This window comes from Scyliorhinus canicula, chromosome 13, assembly GCF_902713615.1.
Source record: "Scyliorhinus canicula chromosome 13, sScyCan1.1, whole genome shotgun sequence".
NCBI lineage: Eukaryota > Metazoa > Chordata > Chondrichthyes > Carcharhiniformes > Scyliorhinidae > Scyliorhinus > Scyliorhinus canicula.
Genome location: NC_052158.1, coordinates 22,211,287 through 22,237,087, shown reverse-complemented (window position 1 = coordinate 22,237,087; position 25,801 = coordinate 22,211,287). Strand labels below are relative to the sequence as shown.

General features: G+C 43.3%; 1 protein-coding gene across 1 annotated transcript in view; it reads right to left on the bottom strand.

The window, feature by feature from the left end:
- Positions 1 to 20,863, bottom strand: part of LOC119976524 (golgin subfamily A member 4-like) — a 1,176,663-nt gene extending 1,155,800 nt beyond the window's left edge. The window contains exons 1-2 of the mRNA XM_038817077.1: positions 20,839 to 20,863; positions 1,114 to 1,229 (exon numbers count right to left, since the gene is read on the bottom strand). Of these exons, the coding sequence (XP_038673005.1) occupies positions 1,114 to 1,222 (109 nt within the window). The 5' untranslated portion in view covers positions 1,223 to 1,229; positions 20,839 to 20,863. The remainder of the gene's footprint in view (positions 1 to 1,113; positions 1,230 to 20,838) is intronic.
- Positions 20,864 to 25,801: the final 4,938 nt, after the last annotated feature.

Sequence of the window (25,801 nt, the reverse complement as noted above, 5' to 3'; positions counted from 1 at the left end):
TATGCAAACATGAGGAGAACATGCAGACTCAACACAGACAGTGACCCATATCGAAAATTGAATGGGGCACTGTGAAGCAACAATGGTCACTGTGTTACTGTGCTGTCCAGAAGAGTTCTACACTATTCGACATTGATAATTCTACACTAAGGTAGAAGGGTAATTTTAGTAATAAATATCGAAACGATTAAGAAGGGAAGACTTTGATTGTACATCTGGTCAGGTTACTTCGATACTAGTGGAAATAATTCCTACCGCGGAATGTATCTTTTTCTTCTCAGATGTTGCAAAGTAATAGGCAGTAGCACAGCGGATAACACGGTCGTTTCACGGGGTCACGATCACTGTCTGTGCAGAGTCTGCACGTTCTCCCCGTGTCTGTGTGAGTTTCCTCCGGGTGCTCCAGTTTCCTCCCACAAGTCCGAAAGACGTGCTTGTCAGGTTGATTGAACAGTCTGAATGTTCCCTCTGTGTCCCCGAACAGGCGCAGGAATGTGGCAAATAGGAGGCTTTCACAGTAATTTCATTGCAGTGTTAATGTAAGTCGACTTGTGACAATAAGAGATTTTCATTATGAAATTCTGAATAGTTGGATTATCGCCTCTCCGACAGATAGCTATAATCTCGATCTGTTTCACTCGGGCACTGCAGAACGTTTTATTGTCAATACATCAGTGTCTAGATACCTTGGAACACGAGCAGTCAGTCGTGTACCAAAAGTGGTCAGCATAATTTGTTAAAACCGGAATATATAACATTACAAATGGGCTACATATAAACCATGACCTATAAAATAACATACATTGTTTTATTTTAAGGTTTTGACATTTTAACCGTGTTGCTCACCACAGAAAACGCAAATTGAGACGGAAGTACTACACTGTGTACACTGCAATTCAACGACTATCTTTGAGTGTCATTTTAGAAAAAAATCAGCATTGGCTAGTTTTGTCAACAGTATTTTTTAAGGTTCGTTTTGAAATCATACATAATTAATAATTGAAAACATTTCTGAAAAACAAGTCAATCACATTTAATTTTTTAGAACTTTAAGTAGACTTGTCCTCATATTAGACCATGAACAATATTGACACTGTCGTTTTACATCATTACCTGTGGGAGTTGTTTTAGCGCTGAGGCTAATTTCTTCCTTCCCTTTTTCAACTTCAGTTGGGTTTTTCTCAGCAGTAATCGCTGAGACAGGACTTTTGCTTTCATCCATTCTAGATCTTTCAAAGCAGACAAAGAAAAAAAACAATTATTTCAACGCAAATAAAAGCAATTATTTTCCATTATTGGTATGTGCCATTTTCTCAAACTCTTCGCAATAACATCGAATGTTGTTGATAGCTGAGACACGTTTATAGGTTACAATACTTTAATCACATATGCACTGTTAAACTTCATAAAATCCCAATTTATCGTTACTCCATTGCGTGTCATTAGTCATCTCATACATGGTTCACCCGAAATCACGGTCCTTGAGTCATTATCAATTGATACACCATGCTAAGCGTTTTCTTTGTTTTGTAATTGTTAGTCTGGTTTATCCTTGCCTTCTGCGCTCAATGCGAGGAGCGAGGCCTGAAGACAATGGAGGTCAGCTGAAATTGAACGTATTCTTAGGCGTTCTGCTGAGTCACACACTGTCATTGTAAGGGTCTTTACTGTTGCTTTCTTTATTTCCCATTTGCTTTACTTTGCGGTTATCATTTTTATTCATGGTTCTTTAATGGAAATATACCTTTCAGTCGAGCAGAGAAAGTGAGGAACTCAATAGTTGCAAATAGTACACTATTTTATGGAGTTAAACTCTCTCTCTCTTTCTCCCTCCAGAGAAATATTAGATGCTGGTGAATCTACAGTGAAAACCATTAGTGACTGAAAGCAAATACATCAAATTTGAGGCCTACAGTGAGAATCTAACTGGATGGATTGGATTTGATTTAATGTCATGTGTACCAAGGTACAGTGACAAATATTGCTCGGCGTATTTCCAGACAGATCGTCCCATGCATGACAAAAACATAGGGTATGCACAGTGTAAATACATAGGAACTGGCATCAGATAAGCATACGGAGTATAGTACTAATCAGTAGAGAAGATGTGCGAAGAGATCAGATTAGTTCATACGAGGGCCATTCATGAGTCTGCTTACAGCGGGGAAGAAGCTGTTTTTGAACCTGCTAATGCTTATTCTCAGACTTCTGTATCCCCTGCCCGATGTAACAAGTTGGAAGAGAGGATCACGCGGGTGGGAGGGGTATGCTGCCCGCTTTTCAAAGGCAGCGGTAGGTGTAGGCAGAGTCAATGGACGGGACGGTTTAGCATGATTGGGCTGTGGTCACCACTCTCTGTACTTTCGTATCGTCTTGGGACGACCAGTTGCCATAACGGGCTACAATACAGCCAGATAGACTGCTTTCTTGATGCTTCAGTAGAAATTGGTAGGAATCTTTGTGGACATGCAGAATTTCCCGAGGTTGCCGAATATGTTTCGGCAGTGTTGTGCTTTTTTGGTCGTAGCATCGACTTGGGTGAACCAGGACAGATTGTTGGTGATGGGCAAGCCTAGGAATTTGAACCTGACAACTATCTCCACCTACGGCACCTTTGATACAGAGTTGTGTACCATACCTTGCTTCATGAGGTCAATGGCGTGCTCCTTAGTTTTGTTGACGTTGAGAGAGAGATTGTTATCGTTCCACCACATCACTGGGTTCTCTATCTCCATCCCGTACTCTGATTCATCGTTGTTGGAGACCCAACCACTACGGTCGTGTCATCAGCAAACCTGTAGATGGAGTGGAAGCCAAATCTTGCCACACAACCATGTAGCCATATGGGGTATAGCAGCGGGCCAAGTATACAGCCTTCGATGCCCCGGTATTGATGACTTTTGTGGAAGAGGTTTTCCTTACCAATAGTGGTCTATGGTCCACGGAGTCAAGAATCCAGTTGTAGGGAGAGGAGCCAAATCCTAGGTTTCAGGGTTTTGATACGAACTTGGCTGTTATTATGGTATTAAAGGCGGAGCTGTAGTCAATGAATTAGGGTCTGATGTAGGACTCCTTGTTGGCGGGATGTGCGATGGGTGAGTGTAGGGCCATGGAGATGGCGTTTCCTACAGGCCGGTTGTGGTGGTATGCATATTGCAGTGGACCAAGGCGTTCTGGGAGTACGGAGATGCTGTGTCTCATGACCGACGTCTTGAACCACTTCATAATGATAGATGCCAAGGCCCCCAGACGGTCGTCGTTCAGGCACATTTGCTGGTTCTTCATTGACGCTGGTACGACGGTGATCTTGAAGCAGATTGGAACCTTTGAATTGAGTAGGGAGATGTTGAAGATGTTCTCAAACACGTCCACCGGTTGTTTTTCACGGGATCTGAATGCATGAACACGGATTCCATCAGGACCCGTTGCTTTCAGAGGGTTCACTTTCAAGAAGCCCAATCTGACTTCAGAAGCTGGGACGGTAGTTATGGGTCTGTCTGAGGCTGCTCGGGCAATTGACAATGGTTTGTTGGTTTTCTGCTCGAACCGAACATAGAATGCATTGAGTTTATCAGACGGATTGTGCTGCTCCGGGGCTTCTACTCGGCTTTGCTCTGTCGCATGTTATGTTGTTAAACTGTCTTTCTGAAGCAGAGATGTTTTTGAAAAATATTTCTCTTGGGATTTTTACATTTTGTGAAAAGATTTGCGGAGATAACAAAACAAAACTGCGTCATTTGCAAATGTATAAACGAAGGAAGTAGGCAATAATAATTCCACATACATCTGTACATACGATATCTCTTTGCCTCTGACCAAGGTTCCCGCCCTGGCGTTCTGTTATCTACTTTCGTATTTGAATAAAAATGGCTTATTGTCACAAGTAGGCTTCAAATGAAGTTACTGTGAAAAAGCCACCGTCGCAACATTCCGGCGTCTGTTCTGGGAGGCTGGTACATAAATTGAAACGTGGGGCTTCCCTACCTTTGTCTGCTTTCAAAGCCAGCGATTTAGCCCTGTGCTAAACCAGCCCTTTAATGTGGACTTTTGGCTTTATTTATATGTACACTCATTCAGGTGGGGGGGAGTTCTGTTGTATTGTGTTCCGAGGGAGGTTTGGATAATGCACCTTCCGGGTTTTGCGCCCACACTCCTCCCACAGCACCACCACCAATGACCTCCTATTTCGTCTCTCATCTGTGCAAGTGAGCTTCCTTCTGTCTCGGCACGGCTTCCGCCCCCACAATGCTACCCCCTCTCGATTTCAACCGCCCCTATCCCTTTCTGGCCCCATCCTTTTGCACCCCTTCCCCTCGTTAGTTGCTGGTTGCGAACAGCTCCTCAATGTGAGGTGTGATCTTCTTCCAAGTGTCGTGAAATTTCCCCTCGGATTTCCTGATCGAGAATTTTGTCTTTTCTAATTTCAGCAGCTCGTTACCGTGGAGGCCAAAATTAAGGTGTTGTTGGGGCCCCAGGGGCGCCTGAAAAGGAATGTGGAGGAACAGGAAAATTTGTTGAGACGACAAAATATCAAAATAGTGAACCTGAGATGGAATCGAGGGCAGTGGTCCAACCGGCCAACTGGCCCAAATTCAGGGTAACCTCGTGGGTCGCAGACAGCGTCCCCAAGCCCCGAGTGATCGACAGGGCCCACAGGTCATTCTCGCCGAAACACAATGCGGGGGAGCAGCTCAGAACGGCCATTGCCAAGCTGCACAGATATATGGATGGGTAAAGGATTCGCTGGGCCAAACAAAGGTTTGCAGTTGGGAAGAAAACAAAATCAGACTATCAGCCCATTTGGGCAGACCTCCTAAAGAATCGGGCGGAATTTACGAGGGCGAAGCAGGACCTGTGCAAGTACAATATTAAATTTGAAATTTGTACGGAGTCAGACTCTGTGTTACAGACAGGGCAGATAAATTTATTTGACTGCCCCTGCAGATGCGGACGACTTTATCCATAAAACCGGAATAGACAGACAACAAGGGAGACAGCGATAAGGAAGACACAGAGGGGGCAGAGAAAAACCAATGGACAATTTGCACAAGACTTCATCGCCTAGTTATGATCTGGGGAGTCAGTTCGCTGAAACGAGGGGTCGAGTGCAGCAGAGCAGACGGCAGGGTGAGGCGTGTATATAGGGGATACAATAGGAAGGGAGTCAGACCGACCCAACAGGGAGCAGGAATGCTGGTGCCGGAGGTAAGAGTGTTGGAGATGCTGCAGTGGATCGCACCAAGGAGCGAGCACCCGGTAAAGAGGGGCACAACACCAAGGGGGGAAGCAGAGGGGTAAACAGGAGGGGCGAACATGACGGGGGCTATGATGAGGGCAGGGAGGCAGCAAGGGGTGAGGGTACCAAATCTGCAAAGGGAACAAACGGCACGGGAGCGGGGGAGAGCTCCAGACTGACTTCAGCCGGTCACTTTCGAAAACGTGAAATAAGATGGTGCCGCAAACAGCCATGCATTTTTAAAAATAAATTTAGAGTACACAATTAACTTTTTTCCAATTAAGGGGCAATTTAGCGTGGCCAATCCACCTACTCTGCACATCTTTGGGTTGTGGGGCGAAACCCACGAAAACACGAAGAGAATGTGCAAACTCCATACGGACCATGGCCCAGGTCTGAGATTAAAATCGGGACTCGGCGCCGTGAGCCAGCAGTGATAACCACTGCGCCACCATGCTACCCACACAGACAGTCATGCTGTAAGGTCCCTGAGCAAAGGAAAACTCCAAAGTGCAGGGACTCACCCATATGGCATGCACACAGTTGGCGACCATGTTGGGTGGTCTTTGTACAACCGGAAACCCAAAAGTACACGGATCCAGCCTCATGCGGCGTACGGTGACTACAGGTTTTTTAGATGCCCCCTAACGAAGGGATACGCCAGAGTGCGGGCGCATTTACAAGATAAGTACGACTAATCCTGCAGGACGGGGGAACAGAGAGAACTCCATCAGAATAGTTACCTGGAACGTCAGGGGAATTTACAGCACAGTGAACAGATCCAGTCTTTGTCCACCTGAAAGATATGAAAGCCGACATAGTTTTCCTCCAAGAGACACACCTGAGGGAGAAGGACTGCCAGCAGGGAAGAAAGTGATGGGTGGCATAGATGTAGCATTCAGGTTATGGGACGAGAGTCAGGAGGTAGCCATACTGATCAGTAAAAGGATGGTGTTCATTGCAGCAGACAGTTAGAGAGCCAGGGGGAAATACGTCAGCGTCAGCGGTGTCCTGGATGGTGTACCAGTGGTCCTGGTCAATGTATCGACCAACTGGGTTGACACAGAATACTTAAAGGAGATCATGGTGAAAATTCCCGACATAGACCCACCGGATAATCATGGGTGGGGAGGGGGGGTCTTTAAGTGTACACAGGGCCCACTGAAGAACTGGTCAAACCCCAAAATGGGGAAAGCGTCAGATATAGCTAGAGAATGTGATACATTTACGGAGCAGATGGTTCTGCACGTGTAATGTGGAATTTTCTCTTTTTTTGCAGGTACACAGGGTCTATACCCTGTGGAAAGTTCTTACATATTGCACCTGATCCACTTACCCTTGCCTATTGTACAGTGTGTAAAATGAACATTTTCAATTAAAAAATTTTCATAAATAAATAAAGAATCTATCAGCTCTACCAGCATGAGATATCTGATTTCGCACTTGAAGATCGGTGTTCCCGAGGTGACATCAGGATACAAAAGTAACGCAGGTCAAGCTGGTTGGGTGAGTATGATCGGGTACGAATTTGTACGGTTTGTATTATTTACCAACGAGGGCCTGGGGAAGAAGGGCCCGAGATTAATATTGGTAATAGTAAGAGTAATTAATAGCAATATTGTTGCTTATAAGTATCTTCTAAAAGGTTCAATTTAAAGGGATAAGGCATGGAAGGAGAACTCTGCCCTTCGAACCAGCTCCGCTAATCTCTGCTAATCTCATGGTTGTTCCTGGTTTCCCCTCATATGCTTTCAGACGTTTAGTCCCAAGAGCTATATATAACTCCTTCTTGAAAATATACAATGTCTTTGCCTCATGTGATTTCTGTAGTAGTGAATTGCCCAGCCTCGCCATCCTCTGGAAAAAGAAATGTCTCCTTATCTCAGTCCTAAATGGTTGAGACGATGTCATCAGACCGTAACCCTTGACTCCACCAACGTTTTTACCATCTGCACCTACCCTATCTAGTCTTGTTGGAATTGTATAGATTTCTATGGTACCCCCTCATTCTTTTAAACTCGAGCGAATATAATCCTAACTGAACCAATCTCTTGTCATGTGAGAGTACCTTTCAGAAATGGGTGTTTATAAATATGTGTGTATATAAGTATCTGAAGTGAGAGTACCTTTAAGAAATAGGTGTTTATTACTGCAGCGATGTCAGAGAGTGGATGGAGCTAGGCTATCTGTCAGATTTTGCTTTCGTTTTAGTCTTTTACTGCAGGATGTGTTTTAGTTTCGTTTTCAGAGCTGGATAGCTGCAGTCACAGCCAGAAGGTGTATGAATCTCTCTCTGTAAGAAGACTGTAAATCGATCCTGGTGATTTAAAACTAATAACAGTAGTGACTTTAATCTGATGTGCTTCTGGTAAAAGGTGTTTTAAGTCTTATGAATGTTAAAAGGAAAGCTTAAAGGATTACTTAGTGTCGTAGTCTTTGGGGGTTGTATTTGAATTAATGGTTGCTGAGATATTCACTGTATGTTTTAAAAAGGTTAACTTGAGTTCATAGAATAAACATTGTTTGGCATTAAAAAATATTTTTCAATTTCTGCTGTACCACACCTGTAGAGTGGGCCGTGTGGTCCCCATACTACAATGTAGTAAAGATTGTGCGTCAAGTGAACTCCATGATACACTTTGGAGTTCTCTAAACCCTGGCCCATAACACTCCCCTCATACGTCAGTCCCGCATTTCAGTAATCAGTCTGATAAAACATGAGAGCAAGAACACCGTTTTCAGATAAGAAGACCAAACCGGACTCAATATTCCAGGAGTAGACTTACCGAGGCCCTGTATAATTGCAGCAAGGTAGCCCTGCTCCTGTATTCCAATCCTCTCGCCGTGAACGTCAAAACACCGGTTACCTTTACCGCCTGCTGCACCTGCAGGCTTACTTTCAGCGACTGCTGCATAACGCCAAGAAGGTCTCGTTGCACGCTCCCCTCTCCAAAGGTACTCGTTGTGGTTGACCTTTCCCGCCAGTAGTACACCTCCGCACGTGGGTATTCCGGAGGGATCGGACGGGTAAAATGGGAAATCCCGTTGACAAGCAGCAGGAAGATGTAATCCCGCTGATAACGAACCACACACGGCCGGGAAATGTGCGGCTGGGGACCAGAAAATCCCGCCCATGAGTCTACAAAATATCAGAGGATGACCACCAATGTATCTGTTATTTCGAGGGCCACTTCCTTAAGTACTCGAGGATGTTGATTATCAGGCCTTGGGAATTTTGTCGGCTTTCAATCAATCAATTTCCCCAACACCATTATTCTTCTAACATTGATGTGTTCAGTTCTTCCCTCTCACTAGGCACTTTGTTCCCTTGCATTTCTGACACGTTACTTGCAACGTCCTTTGTGAAGACAGACCCAAGGTTTTTATCTAGTTGGCCTTCCATTTCTGTGTTCCCCATTTTAAATCCCCTTGCTTCTGACTGTCATGGACATACATTTGTCTTTACAATCTTCTTCCTTTCACACACCTGTTGAAACGTTTTAAATTAGTTCCCATCATCTCAGAAGCTTAGTCCTGAACTCTATTTCCCCCTTCTTATTGAATTCCTGGTCTTCTATACGTCGTGCAATCCACCGATCTGCGGTTTTTGTTGGGAATTTATATGCTTTTTCCTTGGATCAAATACTGTCTCTAATTTTCCTTTTAAGCCATGGTTTGGTCACCTTTCCTGTTTTACTTTTGCGTCAGACAGGAATGTTCAATTCTTACATTTCCCCCATGTGCTGTTTGATTGTTTTCCATTGCCGATCCATCGTCATCCATTTCAGTAACGTGCACCAATCCATTGTAGACAAATCGCGCCTCATACCATCGTGGTTTCCATTATTCCAGGTTTCCATTCAGGATACTGGTCTCAGAGTCAATTATGTCACCCTCCATTTGAATAAAGAGCTGCATAATATTATGTGTGCTCATACCCATTGACCGCACATAACGAGATTTCCAAGTTTTCCAGTGCCATTACACAATACCCATCCGAGGATGAACTGTTCTCCAATTGGTTCCTCAACGCATTGATCTCGCAAACCATCCTGTATACACTTCAGAAATTCCTCCTCTGTAATATTGTTACAAATTTGATTTGACCAATTTATATGCGGTTCAAAATCACCCATAATTACAGTGTTCCCACATCGCATATGTTTCCAAGTTTCTGTTTAGGTCTTTCCCAGCATCAGTTTGGCGGTCTATATACAGCCCCCACTAACCTTTTCTGGCATTTGATGTTTCTGAGCACTGCCCATACCACGTCGTTGGAGTTCAAAACATTCCTCAGCTTCCTTAATTTAACTCGCAATACAATCCCACCACGTTTTCTTTTTTGACTGTCCTTCCTGAATACTGAATTCGCCTGGATGTTAAATCCTCATCCCTGGTCTCCCTACAGCTAATCCTCCGTGTTCCTGACTACATTGTTTACATTTTCATCTATTTGTGTGATTAATTAATCCACTTCATTGCAAGTGCTCCGTACATTAAGTGGCAAATGTTTTCTTAACATTCCGTGTACAATTCCAATGATTATTCACGGTGGCTCAGCTTGATTCTGGCCATTGGTTCCTTTGCCTATCACTTTTCTTTCTTCCCGTTTTCTCTTTTGTCCTTGTACTTGCTTCCACTTCCTCTGACTGCGTATAAGTTCCCATGCACTTAGCAATGTTGTTTAAACCCTCCTCAGCATTGATCATAATGATTCTGGGCGTCTTGGCAAGGCAGATGTCAAGATAACGTTTTCTTTGTCTGTATATCTATATATAGGTGGTACTGTTTAAAAATATGGAGTCATTTATGTAAGATGGTGATGATGAGAGCCATTTTCTCTGTGATTCATTTGGAACGCTGTTCCTCAAAGGCATTGAAAGCAGAATATTTTAGTATTTTAAGGCCGAGATAAATAAACTATTGCTTAACAGGGAGCTGAGAGGTAATCTGCAGGAGGGAAAAATGTGTGGTTGAGAATACAATTAGATGAGCCAAGATCTTTTTAATGGCAACAGACCTCAAGTGATACAGTGGCTTCTAATTTCTTTGTTTAATTTTCCATTCACAAAACACATGGAATCTGCTTTATTGCCTTGAATGTTTCCAACCATACCAGTTTAACAATATCTTCCCACCATTTCATTGTGACGCGTGTTAAGATTACTGGCCTGTAGTTTCCTGCCCATGGAATCTGAGCGTTGTTGGCAAGGTCAATAAATTTTGCCGTTTCGATTTGTTCTTGAGGTGGGGATGATAAGTCAGCTTCATCAATGTCTGTAGTCCCTGTGGAGTTCGTGCTCAGTGGTGTTAGGACCAAACAATCAAAAAGGCACAGAATTAACTAATTGGGCACGTCGTGTCATGCAAGATCGCCAGAAATCTGTCGAGTCAATTCCATTCACCCAATGTTCACTTGTTGCTCTATTAGTGTTTTGTTTTCCTGAAAGTTCACCACCATCTACAGCAAGTAGAGACTTTAAGGCGAACTTTAAGGCGAAATCACGCTTGACAAGCGGTGGGAAGAGAGAATTTCACTGTCAATGAAAATCGTGTACCAGGAATTGGAGGGCCGGTGAACCAAGACTGAGGCTGGATTCTCTTCTGCTCTGCGCTGATAGCAGCGTTCCGGATGCGTTGGAGAATCCAGCTTCGGGCAAAAACGAGATCGGCGCCTAGAGGTATCGATATTCATGTCCGTGCCAGTGGGAGGATGTGAATGGGTCATGAAGAATCAGTCGCATCATATTAATAGCTGGGACAAGCACTCTGCATCCCGCATGATTCTCCGGTTCTCTGGGCCAGGATTCATGTCCGTCATAATTAGTGCATGTGTTTCGAACCGAGCACTGCTGAGATGGACCTCGCGGTGCGCCAAGGGATTAACTCTTAAAGAGAGTTGCTCCAAACGTCCATCGGAGAGCCACCCTCCCCAACACAACACGAATGCTGAAAACACACCCCCACCATACCCCCTCCCACCGTCCCCCGTCCCCCCCCCCCCCCTCCACTCCCCAGCGAAGACGCCACAATACTGAATATCCGACCAGGGATCTGTGGAGGGGGGATGGCCTGCAATGTGGGGTGGGGGTCGAGAAAGGGGGCCAAGCCACCGGGCGCTGCTATCGGCCACCCTGCACAAGGTGATGGCCCAATAGCAGACTCTGCAACAGAATCTTTCGCATTCCCCGCTATGCAAATATGTGCATGGCAAATGATTGTGAATTACTTCCGCTATTGGAAATCCATTTTGAGCAGGCAGCTGAGTTTCAACCATCAGAACTTTGATCTGGAAGCTTTTCATTCCTATCTGTGAAATTACTGTACTCGGCTGTGATTAACAGCATCTACACACGCACAGCTGCCTTGATTGTATAGTTCATATCCCTTCACGCTTCATTGATTTTGCTCTACTCATTTGTGAAACTAACCACAAAGTTTATAACCATCGATTGACACTCCTGGACAACATCAAAGAAGAAAAGCATCACAGAATACTACAGAATAGGCCCTTCGACCCATCAAGTCAGCACCGACGCATGAAAGGCCCTGATCTGTCCTCTCAATCCCAATTGCCAGCACTTGGCCCGTATGTCCTTTAAATAAATGAGATACAATAGGAGAGGAGGGGTAGGCACGAATCCCTGTGGTCCACCACTGGTCACTGGCTTCAAGACACTAAAGCAGCCATCTATCATCATCAGCTCTCTCCTACCGCTGAGCCAATTATAAATCCAATTTATCAAATCACCCTGTATTGCACGTGCATTTTCCTTCTTAATAAGTCTCCGAAGTGGGACCTTGCTAAAGGTTTTGCTGAAATCTATGCAAATTACATCAACTACTCTACCCTCGTCTATACACTTGGTTACATGCTCAAAAATGCAATCGAATTCGTTAAGCATGTGCGCCCTCTGACAAACCCATGCTGTCTGTCCCTGATGAAACCTTTCCCCTCCAAGAGGAGATATATTCACCTCTTCAAAATAGCCTTGGGTAGTTTCCCAACTAAGAGGACAGATCAGGGCCTTTCATGCGTCGGTGCTGACTTGATGGGTCGAAGGGCCTATACTGTAGTATTCCCAATATGAGACACGGTGGTCAATAGTTCCATGACTTGTCTCTACAACCTGTCTTGAACAGTGGGACCATATTAGCTGTTCTCCAATGCGTTGGCACTTCCCCATGGCCAGAGAGGAATTACGCATTTGGGTCAGAGACCCGGCAATCTCTTCCCTTGCCTCCCACAGAGGCCTCGGACACATCCGGATCTGTGATTTGTCCACGTTAAAGCCTACAAATACCTCAAATACCTTGTCACTCCCTATGAAAATTCGCTCAAGAACCTCACCATCTCTCGCTGAGTTCCATAGCTACTTCCTCATTATGTTGGGTAAAGACAGGTGTGAAATTATCAACACCCAACCAATATCCTGTGCCTCCACCCACACATTTCCTCCTTGGTCGTAAATGGGCCCCACTCTTTACCTTGTTGTCCTCTTACCATTGATATACTTAAGCAATACCTTGGGAATTACAGAAACTTATGACTTTGTGTATATATATTTTTGTGGAACATACTTCTTCTGTCAGCTGAGGAAGGAACAGTGCTCTGAAAGCTCGTGTTTGAAACCAACCTGTTGAACATTAACCTGGTGTTGTAAGACTTCTTACTGTATGGCGCTGAAGACCCGGATTCGAATGCCGGTCCGGGTCACTGTCCATGTGGAGATTGTACATTCTCACCGTGTTTGCATGGGTTTCACCCCCACAACCAAAAGATACAAGATAGGTGGATTGGCCACATTGAATTTCCCCTTAATTGGAAAAAATATTTGTGTACTCTAAATCTATAAAAAAAAAAATAGGGTCTGCTTCACCTGTTCCAGAAGTTTCTGAAGAGTTCCACCAATCCCAAATGAGAATCGGTTCAAGGCGCAGATTTCAAACAATTAATTGGCTGCTTGCCATGTCCATCAACATGACATCACGGGCAATGACACATAGCATACTGAATCAGAGGTATCTTCTGGATGAGAGCACATATCCTCTTGCACCGGGGGTTTTCAGTTCAAAAGAAAAATGCGGATTTTAAAACCAGTCAACTGCACAGGCATTAAGCGAGAAACATGAAACGTATCAGGATTTAGTAATTTCCTTACACAACACATGATTGCGGGCGGCACGGTAGCACAGTGGTTAGCACTTTTGCTTCACAGCACCAGCGTCCAAGGTTTCGATTCTCGGCTTGGTTCACTGTCTGTGTGGAGTCTGCATGTTCTCCCTGTTTTTCCTCCGGGTGCCCAAGTTTCCTTCCACAACTCCGAACAACGTGCTGTGACGTGTTGTGGGCATTCTTAATTCTCCCTCTGTGTAGACTAGTCGGCGCCGGAGTGTTGCGCCGAGGGGCTTTTCGCAGTAACTTCATTGCTGTGTTGATGTAAACCAACTTGGGACAATAAATATCAATAAATTCCTAATGCTTCAAGCATACTGACACTTTGTTTCTGTCACCTATGAATTGGTAACCGCTTCAAGAATTCAACCAGGTTAGCCAGTCGTGTTCCCACAAGAGGTATGCATTTATGTACAGACCCCTCTCGGCAACATCTCGGTCTGAGCGGTGTGCTCCATGGCGCACATCTCCGGCAACTAAAATTTTACACCAGCCATGCTGGACGCTATCTTCAACAGGTGAAGACGACGGGGGGGGGGGGGGGGGGGGACACTGACGGTTATGGACGTCTGCACGGGGGACAGTCGAGCGAACGTAGAGGAGCTAACGGAGAGACAGGACTTACCAAGCTGGACCGAACACCGACATCGACAGGTCAATAACCTCGCAAGGAGACGACCACATACCCACGAGCCCCGAAAATCAAAATGCTAGAGGGGTTACTGGACGTGCAGGTCTGGGGAGCGGAAACTGTGGGCCCTGTGTAATCGACTTTCAGAAAGGGCTCGCTCCCCACAGCACGAAACACGGTAAAAATAGCAAGCAGATCTAGGGACCGAAATAATGTGGGGACTCTGGACTGAAGCGTTGTGCAGGGTGAACTGCTCATGCGCAAGTCATAAGCAGCTGAAAGTGGTGCACATCACACACCTTGGAAGAACCGAAATGAGCAGGTTCTTGACGGAAGTGGATGAAAAATGTGAACGGTGCCAGGGATGCATGGGGAACTGCGCCTACGTGTTTGAGGCATGCCCTAGACTTGTGGGGTTCTGGACAGCCGTCTTCGAAGCAATGTCCAAGTTTATGGTGGAGTCGTGTCCTAAAGTGGAAGTGTTCAGAGTTTCGGACCAGCCAGAACTATTCATGAGGAAGAGGACCAACGTTCTAGTCTTTGCTTCTTTTGTCACTCGCCGGACAATTGTTCTCGGCTGTAGATCAGCAACACCATCCGCAGCTACAGACTGCCTGGCACAGCTTTCGGTATTTCTCCATATGGAGACGATCAAGTGAAACATTCGTGGGTCAGAGGATGGCTTCTATAATCCGTGGAGGCCATTCATCAACGTGTTGCAATGCGTGTTTGAAGTCAATATATAATAGAACGGGGGAAGGGAGACGCACGGGAGCCAACAGGACCACAGGGAGCAGGCAGGAAAGGGAGGAGAAAGGTGGAAGGCTACCGGAAAGAGGGGGAGGCCACAAAACAACCGACATCGAGGGAAGAGAGTCTAGAAAAGGAACCCCAAGGGAAGCCGAAACAGAATCGTATGTGGGCGTGGGAGGGGGGCGACCCAACAACAAGAGGGAGCAAGGAAGTTCAACGACCACTTGTAAATAACAAAGAACTACCCATTATACTGTGAAGGGGCCAGGAAAAGACCGAAAAAAATGAGGGAAGCGGGTGGGGAGGGCACCTGCATAAGGGAAATTAACATGTCCATTTTGTATTCGACACAGTTATCCGTGCTGCTTGCATAGTGTATAATATGTTATTAAAAAAACTTCAATAAAACGTATTTAAAAAGATCCATGCAAATCCCATTCTACACTTCCCAATCGGTTGATTACCAAAAACCACCATTACTTACAGTTCTCTTCCACTGAACAATTTGTAATCCACGCTGCTACCGCCTCTTTAATCTCTTAGACTTCAATGTTGCTAACAAGTCAAGCATTAGATCACTTTGAGATTTCCTGAAAATAACAATGTACGATCCCAACTGCCTTATATCAATCAGTCAACTTTCCGTTATTGAAATGAAGAAGTACTCAAGTTTGCCCATTATTTGACAAATGCATGATGGCTGCCATTTATTAATCCTAGTTCCTCTGGCCGATGTTAATGTCGACCCAGATAATGATGTCTCAATGTTTCTCCAGCACTGTGGTAAGTCTGAGTATTCTGCAGTTGACTTATCTTTCTGTCCCTTCTGAACAGGCGTGCAACATTCTTAACTCTCCAATCCTCTCCAGCTACTCCCATATCCAATCGCGCGTTTATGAGCCAGAGGAAGTGGGAAGCAAGGCAGAGTGGTAATTTCACTAGATTAGTAATCCAGATATCCCGGGAAATTTCTGTGGACATGAGTTCGACTATGGGTCCCACCTTAACAGATGGTGACATTTGAATTTTTTTAAATCTTGAATCAAATATCTAATGGTGAAGATTGCCAGTTGTGCAAAAAGAAACATTGGTTCATAAATGCCGCTCCGGGAAAGAAATCTACCGTCTTTATCTCGTCTGGGCTGCATGTGAATCCAGAACCACTGCCGTATAGTTGACACACAAATGGCACTCAGGTTATGGGTAAACTGGAGATTTGAGATAAATCCCAGGAATTAATGGAAAAAAAAGGTTTTGGACTATCTTTAATATTTCCATCCTTAAATTTATACCACTTTTTTCTCAATTATATTTCGCTCTTCTTTCTAATATAATCTGATAATCCTTATTTTTGTCACAAGTAGGCTTACAGTAACACTGCAATGAAGTTACTATGAACATCCCCTCGTCGCCACATTCCGGCGCTTGTTCCGGCACACTGGAAATTTTAGAATGTCCAATTCACCTAATAAGTACTTTCGTGACTTGTGGGAGGAAACCGAGCACCCGGAGCAAACCCACGCACACACACGGAAAATGTGCAGACATCACACAGACAGTGGCCCAAGCCGGGAATCGAACCTAGGACCCTGGCTCTGTGAAGCGATAGTGCAACCGTGCCTCTTTTGGAAATGACGTGGAAAATATTTCATGCCGCCGAGTTTGCATGATCGTCATGTTTCTGCCTTATTTCTTCCTACTCCGTTTCGCCAACCCTGGAGACATACTTTTTACACATCTGCCTTCAGAAAATGACCTTGTGTTCCACTTTATGTTGTCGTTGACAGGGTAGCTATGCCTTTTACGACAAGTGCTAAAATCTCCATCAAAACCATTCAGATTCTGACTTCCCGGAATACTCAGATTTTAATTAGGAGTAAAGCGGACCCAGTCTGTTAAAAACTTTCCATGATGGATATCTTCGAATTTGATTAATCTGTTTAACCTCCCCAATGCCATATCATCAGGTGCATGTAGATGCCTGTCTATTATCGATCCGAAACTCATAGTAGCCATAGAATTCCTACAATGCAGAAGGAGGCCATTCGGCCCATCGAGTATGCACTGACCCTCCGAAGGAGCATCTACCGAGTCCCAATTCCCTGGCTTCTCCCCGTAGCCCCAACTAACCTAGACGTCTTTGAACCCTACGGGGAAATTTTCCATTGTCAATCCACCTAACGTGCACATCTTCGGACTCATTATATTTTTCGTTATATCTTTCATATAATTTCCAGTGCCTTCTAAGTATAGCCCTTTGAACATTAGCCCGTGTTTATTGTATTCTTATTGTTTTGTTCTCGTGCTTGGCACAATGATTAGTGATTGGTTTATGTATACACGGGTATCCTTTTTACATATGCTTCGTGCTTTCCAAGTAATTCAAGAGCTCCCTATTCTTCTTATCAAAACAATGTGCCTCACAATTATCTTTGTTGAAGTTAATTTGTCAATGTTTTGTCAAGTTTACAAATTTGTTTTAAATACCTCCGTTATTTTACAGTCCTCTTCAGTATCAAATGTCAAAGCATGGCAGTACGGTCCTCACAACCTCAACCCATTCAATTTCTAGGGCACATTTAGAAATTGCGACTTTTTAATACCAATATAAATACCGTTTATGTAAATTGTGAGCATGGTGGAACCCAGAATACATCATTGTAGAACACCATTGCTCTGCCTAGCCATTTACTCCTAACCTCCGTTTTGTTTTTCTTGATATCGGGAAGTCATATTTTCTATTTTATCCTGACTCCACGTTTTCTTTCCTTCTTTGGTAGTCTACGGTGGAATATCTTAATAGTATAGCATCAGCGTGAACTCTCAGAGGATTTGAATTGTAAAAATCTTAGGTCCCGCCGTTGCTGTTAAAGTGGTCCATTTAATGTATGCAATAATAAAACAAGGGCATGTTTCCAAGGTTATCGACATGGTTACGTATACAATATGTCAGAGGTACGAAACGACTAATGATTAAATGTCAGGTTTTTCCGCAAAATCATTTCAGGAGCTGTGCCTTCTGAACGTCGGAAATGCGTATACTTGGAAAAAAAAACAATCAGATCCAGCCAGGGAACGAGTTATAGTAATACAGAACTCAGACACATCCTGTTTTCCAAGGTTCGGTGAAGAATCTTTCGCCGAGAAGTGCTTTTTTAGTATATCAAGATGATAGATAACAACTTTCAGGGTCAAATCAAATTACTGTTACCACAGTTTTTATTGTTGAACTGCTGTTTGGATACATTTTGACAAACATTGTCCTCATAGAAAATATAAAATTTAGCTTGCACGGCAATTATGGTTCTGAAATTAAATGAGTATGACGCTGTTTTTTGTTTTATTTTAGTGAGATAGGTATCATTCACAAGTATTTGTTTCCAAAATTTCCTGCCAGTGAAACGTTGGTGATATCCCCCCTACTTCAGTCAGTGTACTCTGTGTGCTGAAAGTACTCGCAAACAATTCAGGTGCAGGGATTGATTTTGACCCCGAATGCTTGACATTTCAGAGAGAGTCACTTCACATCAGTTCGAAAGTTTGAGGCAAGGAATGAGGGTACTTGGCCTATCGTGTCTGCTCCGGCAAATAAACTCAACCAATCGAATACCAGATTTCAACGTTTGGTCCATAGCCCGGCAGTTATTGCACATTCAGGTGCACATCCAGACACCATCCACAGAAAACGAAACATGAACAACAAAGATTGAAGACACGACTATTATTTATTTAAGAGATATTAGCGTACTTATTCTACTTTTATGGAGCTGTCATAACTTGTGAGATACGTTGATCGTCATTAACTATATTACTTGAACAGACACATCATGGATTACCAGTTCCGTCAATACTGAGCTATCATATTGTTATTCTTCCAAAATTCCTGCTGTATTCATACAGGCAATGTTAACTTGTGTCTGAGCAGTGAGCCTGTCAGATTTTCATCAGTTAATGTTGTTGCCTTTTAAATCATTCAAAGTCCGCTATATGTGTGAGTTAATCATTTTTCCTGATTATTTATACAGATGTAGTGAAACTTCTATTTGACATGGGCGGCAAAATATCAACTATTACCATTTTGGTTTTCCAAAATGAATTTTTAACAATAAGATTCTGATTGAGTGTTTTGTGCTAAAAAAAAAAGCACCGGATGAAATGCTGAGTTAAAAATTAATTGGCTATACAGCAAGCAACAACTATTTAATGCGGTAACTTCATCCTGAAATGAACAAGCATTTCAATTGCCGTTGAGCATTGCTTTAGCTCTATCTGCACATCATTTGTTATCAAAGAAGGACGACAATTCGTAATAATAAAATATGCTAATCTGTAACGTCTTGGGCTCTGAGACCAAAAATGTAAAACTGCGATGGAATACAAATGGAGGAAATGTTTTTCGTTTAGGGCAATGAGAATGGAACAGCTGGCTGTGTTGGACGGTGCGAAAAAACAAAATGAGAATAATAAATGTATATTTCCATTCTCTTAATTTCTCCACTTGAACATTATGTCCAGGGCTGTGACGTCAGTTATTAAATAATATGGTTACTCCTGGCAAGGTGAGAAAATGGCTGCAGAGTTATCGCCAACATAGAACCAACGCGCTATGAAGTTAATTATTTTGGTATGAAAGTCTACTACATATAGAGAGGAACAATAACATAATTATTTCCAGTCACTTCAGATAAATAAAGCTGGGAAAGTGGTTCAGTAGGATAATGTATTTGAGTGCAATGAACGCCGGATTGAGGATATTGGGAGGTTTTGGTGGTATGGGAATTGTGACCGACAATTGAAGACGGATTTCATTACAGTGGGTGTCATCAAATGAGACAAATTAAAACTAAAAAAATCAAGGTTCTGCAAAGTTGGTAACTCCCCCATGTCAAAGGTAATAAACAATGTTTCACGTTTCTATGGGCTTGCCTGTTCGTCTTTGAGATAGAGAGAAAGATTGACTAAGGAAGCTACCCAAGTGGTAGGTCTGGTAGGAGTGGGAGATAATGCGATGATTGGAAAAAGGAAACTGAACATTCATGAAATGCGCAAGTCATTATGGATATCGTGGGCTTTTCTTTCTGAGGGAAAATAAACGCATGAACACGATGTCCATTGTTAAGTTAGCAGAATATGTTGAATGTCAGAATGCTCTTTGCCGGTGAAAAACATGGAGTGTGGTAGCATAGTTCCTGCACCCTCGTGTGTTGAGTAACATAAGATGACATCCCGCGCGCAAACGAGTACAAAACGATATTTTTCGGAGATTTATCTAGTTAGTGATATGTCAGTCAAATTACCCGACAATTGAAAAATAAATTAGCAGACAGTTGAAATGTTGTACTATTTGCGCTCCTAATCGCTGTAGCCGAAATAAACGAACTAACCATGCCTTGTTCAGCTCTTGCGCGGCTCTATTCATATGATAGAGATTGTGTCCGAATGCCACCTGCTGCAGAATACTAGATCCACAAACTTTACGTTTACCAGTTGAAGAGAAATAATTGTGTCAGCACTGTGAGTGACGCCGTATCAGCAATCCCACCGTTCACATTTCGATAGATTTTCGCACCTCATGATTTTCAAACAATAATTCCAATAAAGCAAATTTTTGCCAACTGTCAACATAAGTTTTGACATGCGACCGCTGGGTGTGATGTGTTCCCGTTGTGCCGGGACCCCGGAGAATTCTGTTCCAAAGAGTATTTGCGAATCACTCTACAAATAGGTTAAATATTTGCAAATTAGGAACATAACTTTAAAATGTAGGCAAACGTACCTTGTGATCCGTAACTTCCAAAATCGGTATGCTAACTCCCTTTACACAATACTACATGAGTTTTTAATTCAAAAAATGGTAGAAGTTGAAAATGAATAGTCGCAGATACACCAATCTGTATTCAGCTCTTCTATTGGTCCTTTTTATATTGAATAAAAACAACAAATTGTTGCTCAAAGGGATCACTACCCACTATCGAAGGTTTTACAATTGCTCCGAATTTAATTTCACCCTCTAATCATTATTTTATTCAAAACTCTACTCACCTCGCGATGCGAAGTTTTATGTCTGATTTGCTGTGGTGACACAGATTGTAAGGACGAAAGCAAGTTGCTTCTGAAAGTGCTGGCTTGTGGAATGTTGCTGACAATGCAAATCAGCGCAAAGGGAAAGCAGTTTTTGGACCATTCAGTGTCTTGGTCAAAGGCGTGGATTACATTGAGCCAACGAGATGAGGCGGTTTCACTTTTTACCTATTTCTTGGAAGTAGTCGAGTTGGGGTATATAGACAATGATATCTTGGATACAAAGATACATGTTTTAGGCGTTATAACACAGGTTCGAAAGGCTATTAGAATCATAGAATTTGCAGTGCAGAAGGCACCATTCGGCCTGTCGAGTCTGCACGGGCCATTAAGCACCCCACTTAAGCCCACGCATCCACCCTATTCCCGTAACCCAGTGACCCCACCTAACGTTTTTGGACACCAAGGACAATTGATCTTGGCCAATCCACCTAACCTGCGCATCTTTGGAGGAAACAGGAGCACCCTGAGAAAACCTACGTGGACACCGGGAGAATGTACAGACTCCGCACAGACAGTGACCAAAGCCGGGAATAGAACCTGGGACCCCCTGCAGCCGTGAAGCAACTGTGATAACCACTGTGCTGAGCAACTGTGCTAACCACTGTGTTGTACTGCGATTAATAATAAAACATCAGTAGTCGTCATTATGCTTAAACAATTGGAACTAAAACGGCGGTAAATGTGAATCAGTATCGAACGTAGGTCATACTTTGAGGACATCACGGTGTTCAGATCTCCATATTATTAATATGATACCGAGGCACTTAAGAAAGCCGAGAAAAGGTTTACAAACATGATTCCAGAAGTGCATGTGTATTTGGCTCAGAGACCTATTCACAGAACGGGTAACATTTTTCCTGAAAACGAAGGCTGAGTTGTGACCTAATAGCATCTTTAGAAACGATGGAAGGTTTTGTTCGATTAAATTTAGAGAGAATTCAATCGGCCTGCAAAACCTTGTTCGATTCCAATTCATGAGGCTTAACACGATTCTGAATCCACTGACATTTAATTCCACAAAACAACTTAGACAACAGCGCAATTAACTCAACAATCGACATTTGCCTTTTTCATGTGTTTTATTTTACTTGAATTGAAAACCGTGGCACGTTCTTGCAAAGCAAAAAATTATGTAAATCCAACACGTGTACTTACTCAGGAGAGCAATCACTGCTGTGTAATGAATAAATCGATACCTTCTTGCACAATAAAATCAATTCTTTGCAGTGTACATTTTAAAGGTGTGCACAAGTAATTACAGTTTAGTAAGGTAATTCTCTGATTACATGAAATATAAATTCAGCAATAAAAAGACTTAATTGATGCATTGCGCCGAACGAACATAAGTTACTTTTTTAAAAACAACAATGCTCTGGGCGCTACGGGAAATACATCAGTCGTGACATTTAAAAAATATATAAGAATGCAGCAACGCTAATTAGTTTCTGGTTTACATTGCTAACGATGTTGTTGCATTAACTTTTGCAATACTACAACCAATTGCATCTGAACTAGCATATCTCAGTATTTCTCCGTTAAACCAGTTTCCATTCCATTTTTATCAGCATCCTTCATCTAAAATGCGATACTTCACGTGGACAATTTTCAAAGATACAGGAAAATTCCATAAAACTATCTATATCTGCGGATCAAGATGACTAACTTCGTGTAGCAACTAAATGAATCATGCTTTTCCTGAATAATATTGCTGAATAAGGAAACCGCTAGTTGAGTTGTTACAACATAAGTTACATTGTTTACGAAGCATTTTCCAAATATAACAAGAGGCAGGAGGAATGACTTGAACCCTGGATAGTGGTATGATATGGATTATATCACGTTAGCACAATAGCGCCACATGAGGCAAATACAGCACATGTGTGTCTGTTTCCCTGGCTAGTTTTATTTTCACTCGCTCTTGGAAAAGATGGCCAGCCTGTCACGAGAGGTCATAAATTAGACATGCCACTGCACATCAAAAATGACTGACAGGCAGCACGGTGGCGCAGTGGGTTAGCACTGTGGCCTCACGGCACCCAGGTCCCAGGTTCGATCCCGGCTCTGGGTCACTGTCCGTGTGGAGTTTGCACGATCTCGCCTTGTTTGCGTGGGTCTCACCCCCACAACCCAAAATATCTGCAGGATAGGTAGATTGGCCACGCAAAATTGCTCCATAATTGAAAAAAGTGAATGATAATATAAATATATATTTTTTAAATGACTGACAGGGGATTACTCGCTTTCACCAGCTCCGATCGGTGGATTGAAAGGATTTACAGGTCGATACTCAGCCTGCTCGGCCGCGTTATGAACGCACATCAAGGGCGTGATAGGGGCGGTTTGTTAGATCGTGACAACTTTATAACCTCGGACAATGCTGGTAACATCAGCGAAAATAGAAATATCTAATTTCGATCCAGTGAATGTTTGAAAGTACAGAAAACATGCAATCAATGTGCAGCAAAGAAATGGGTACCACGTTGGATATTTAACTTTATAAACTGTTTTACTTTTTTCAGAGCAACAGCCTGAGAATGCAACATCCTATATATATAATTGCATGAACGTTAATGGCTGGAAGATAGTTCATTTTTTCGCGGCAACTTAATGCGGGGGGAAAACTGAAGTTGGAAATATAAGGAAGACTGGCCAGCATAATTTCGCACATGGGAGCTTCAGGGTTGTCTTATTTTAGCGAATTCGTTGAAGAAATAAGAGAAAGATTAGATACAGTTCAAACAGTTCGTATCAGATACTTAGATTAACAAACTCCTTCAATAACTACCAAATGGTGCTGATAAAATCTGAATATATGGAGACACTGGAGAATACTCAGAAAGTTTAGCAACCCAGATAAAACCTTGAAACAAGACGATAGGGAATGGATTTCATGCATCAAAAAGATCAGCGCCTCAAGAACCGTTGTTCATAAAATGCAGAAATGATTTAAACTCTGTAATCAAAAGTACAATTTCAATGCTTTTTGAATGCGGCCGAAGTGGAGGTCGTATTTGATCAATAAAGACATGAATTAATTTGGAAAATGAAACACAATATGGCTTTAAGTGATGAGCCTTTTTGTTTGGCAATGACAGTGACACCTCCACATGGAAAATGTTTTATAGAATCGGATAGAAGAAGTAGAAGTATCCCGATGCACAGATAAATAAATGACCTAAAGTAATGACTCAAACTAGTCAATCCAGCAAAAGTAAACAAAGCGCCAGCATTCATTTCTTGGTGGTAGAAATAAAATATGCGTTGACAAAGGGTCATCTGGACTCGAAACATTAGCTATTTTCTCTCCCGACAGATGTTTCCAGACCTGCTGAGATTTTCCAGCATTTTCATTATGGTTTCAGATTCCAGCATCCGCAATAATTTGCCTTTAAGAAAATATGTTCAACCACTATGAACAGTTTTATCTGCACGCTGTGAGAAAACATTTAAACTGGTGAAGGTAATAAAATAAGTTCCAACAACTGTTTTGGATGTCAGTTGTAACTATCAGCAAAGATTAAATAGCTCAGTAATCTCTCAAAACAAATAGACTGACGGTTTGCTGTTAAATCTGACCTTGTACGTGTTTAGTAGATTAGGTTTCAAAAGAATGGTTCCAATTTCAGATGAAACCAGAGCTTGGGACCACAATACCAGCTATTGCTATTTTCATGGAGTCACAGTAGTTGCATTGGAGAAGGAGGCCATTCGGCCATCTAGTCTACACCTGTTCTTGGAAAGAACACCCTACCCAAGCCCACACGTCCACCCTATCACCAGAATCCAGCACTCAGGGCAATTTTGGACACTAAGGGCAATTTTGCATGGCCAATCCACCTAATCTGCGCATAGTTGGACTGTGGGTGGAAACTGGAGCACCCGGAGGAAACCTACGCACACACGAGGAGAACGTGCAGACTCTGCACAGACAGTGACCCAAGCCAGGAATCGAACCTGGGACCCTGTATCAGTAAAGCAATTGTGCACACCACTATGCTACCGTTCCTTTCCTGCTGGCAGCACATTCCGGCCGGCAGGTTACCCTGGATATGGAGCGGCTTTAATGGGAAATCGCATTGACAAGTGGCTGGAAGATAGAATCTCAGCGCTGCGTCGCCAAGAAATGCGCTGCTTGGAGTCCCGCTAATCCAACCCAGAGGTCGATTGCATGAGATGAAAAATAGTGGTATGGGCTGGTGTGGAGCAGAAATGCCAACGTCGATATTTTGGTGTAAAATGCATGTCTCTGCACTGTTAATATTTTGTTCGATGGGAAATACATTGCATGACACGCCATTACATATCAGAAATGCATGTGATTCACTGGGCGTGATCTACTGGCTGCACCGCGCTCGGCGCAAACACGAGAGGCCAGTTATATAGCAAGAGAGGCCTAATTTCGGAAACATACCGGGCACCGCTCTCTTTAGCAAGTTCCGTCTCCTGCAATCGTTGAGGGATGGGAGTCACCCCTGAGTTGGAGAGCGAGGGCGCTAAGCGCCCGCGGGTCTGCAATGCAAAATACGGATTGTGTATACCCATAATGGGGACAGCTCCAGCTGCTGCCTGTCTGTCCCACTGAACACCCCAGCTGGTCGTGGCTGCCCTTGGCGACACGGCTGAAGGTTTTGCTACGGGAATGGGCAATTATCATAATATAATGTGGAGATGCCGGCGTTGGACTGGGGTGAGCACAGTAAGAAGTCTTACAACACCAGGTTAATGTCCAACAGGTTTGTTTCAAACACGAGCTTTCGGAGAGCAGCTCCTTCCTCAGGTGAATATCAGGTGAATCATAATATAAGTACTCATAGCTCCCAAGTGGCTGCACGTGCCATGTCGAACGTGGTTGTTATTGCCTAGCATCCAAATTAGAATATGAGGCCTGGACATTTGTCCTGAACACAAGCAGCACCAAAAC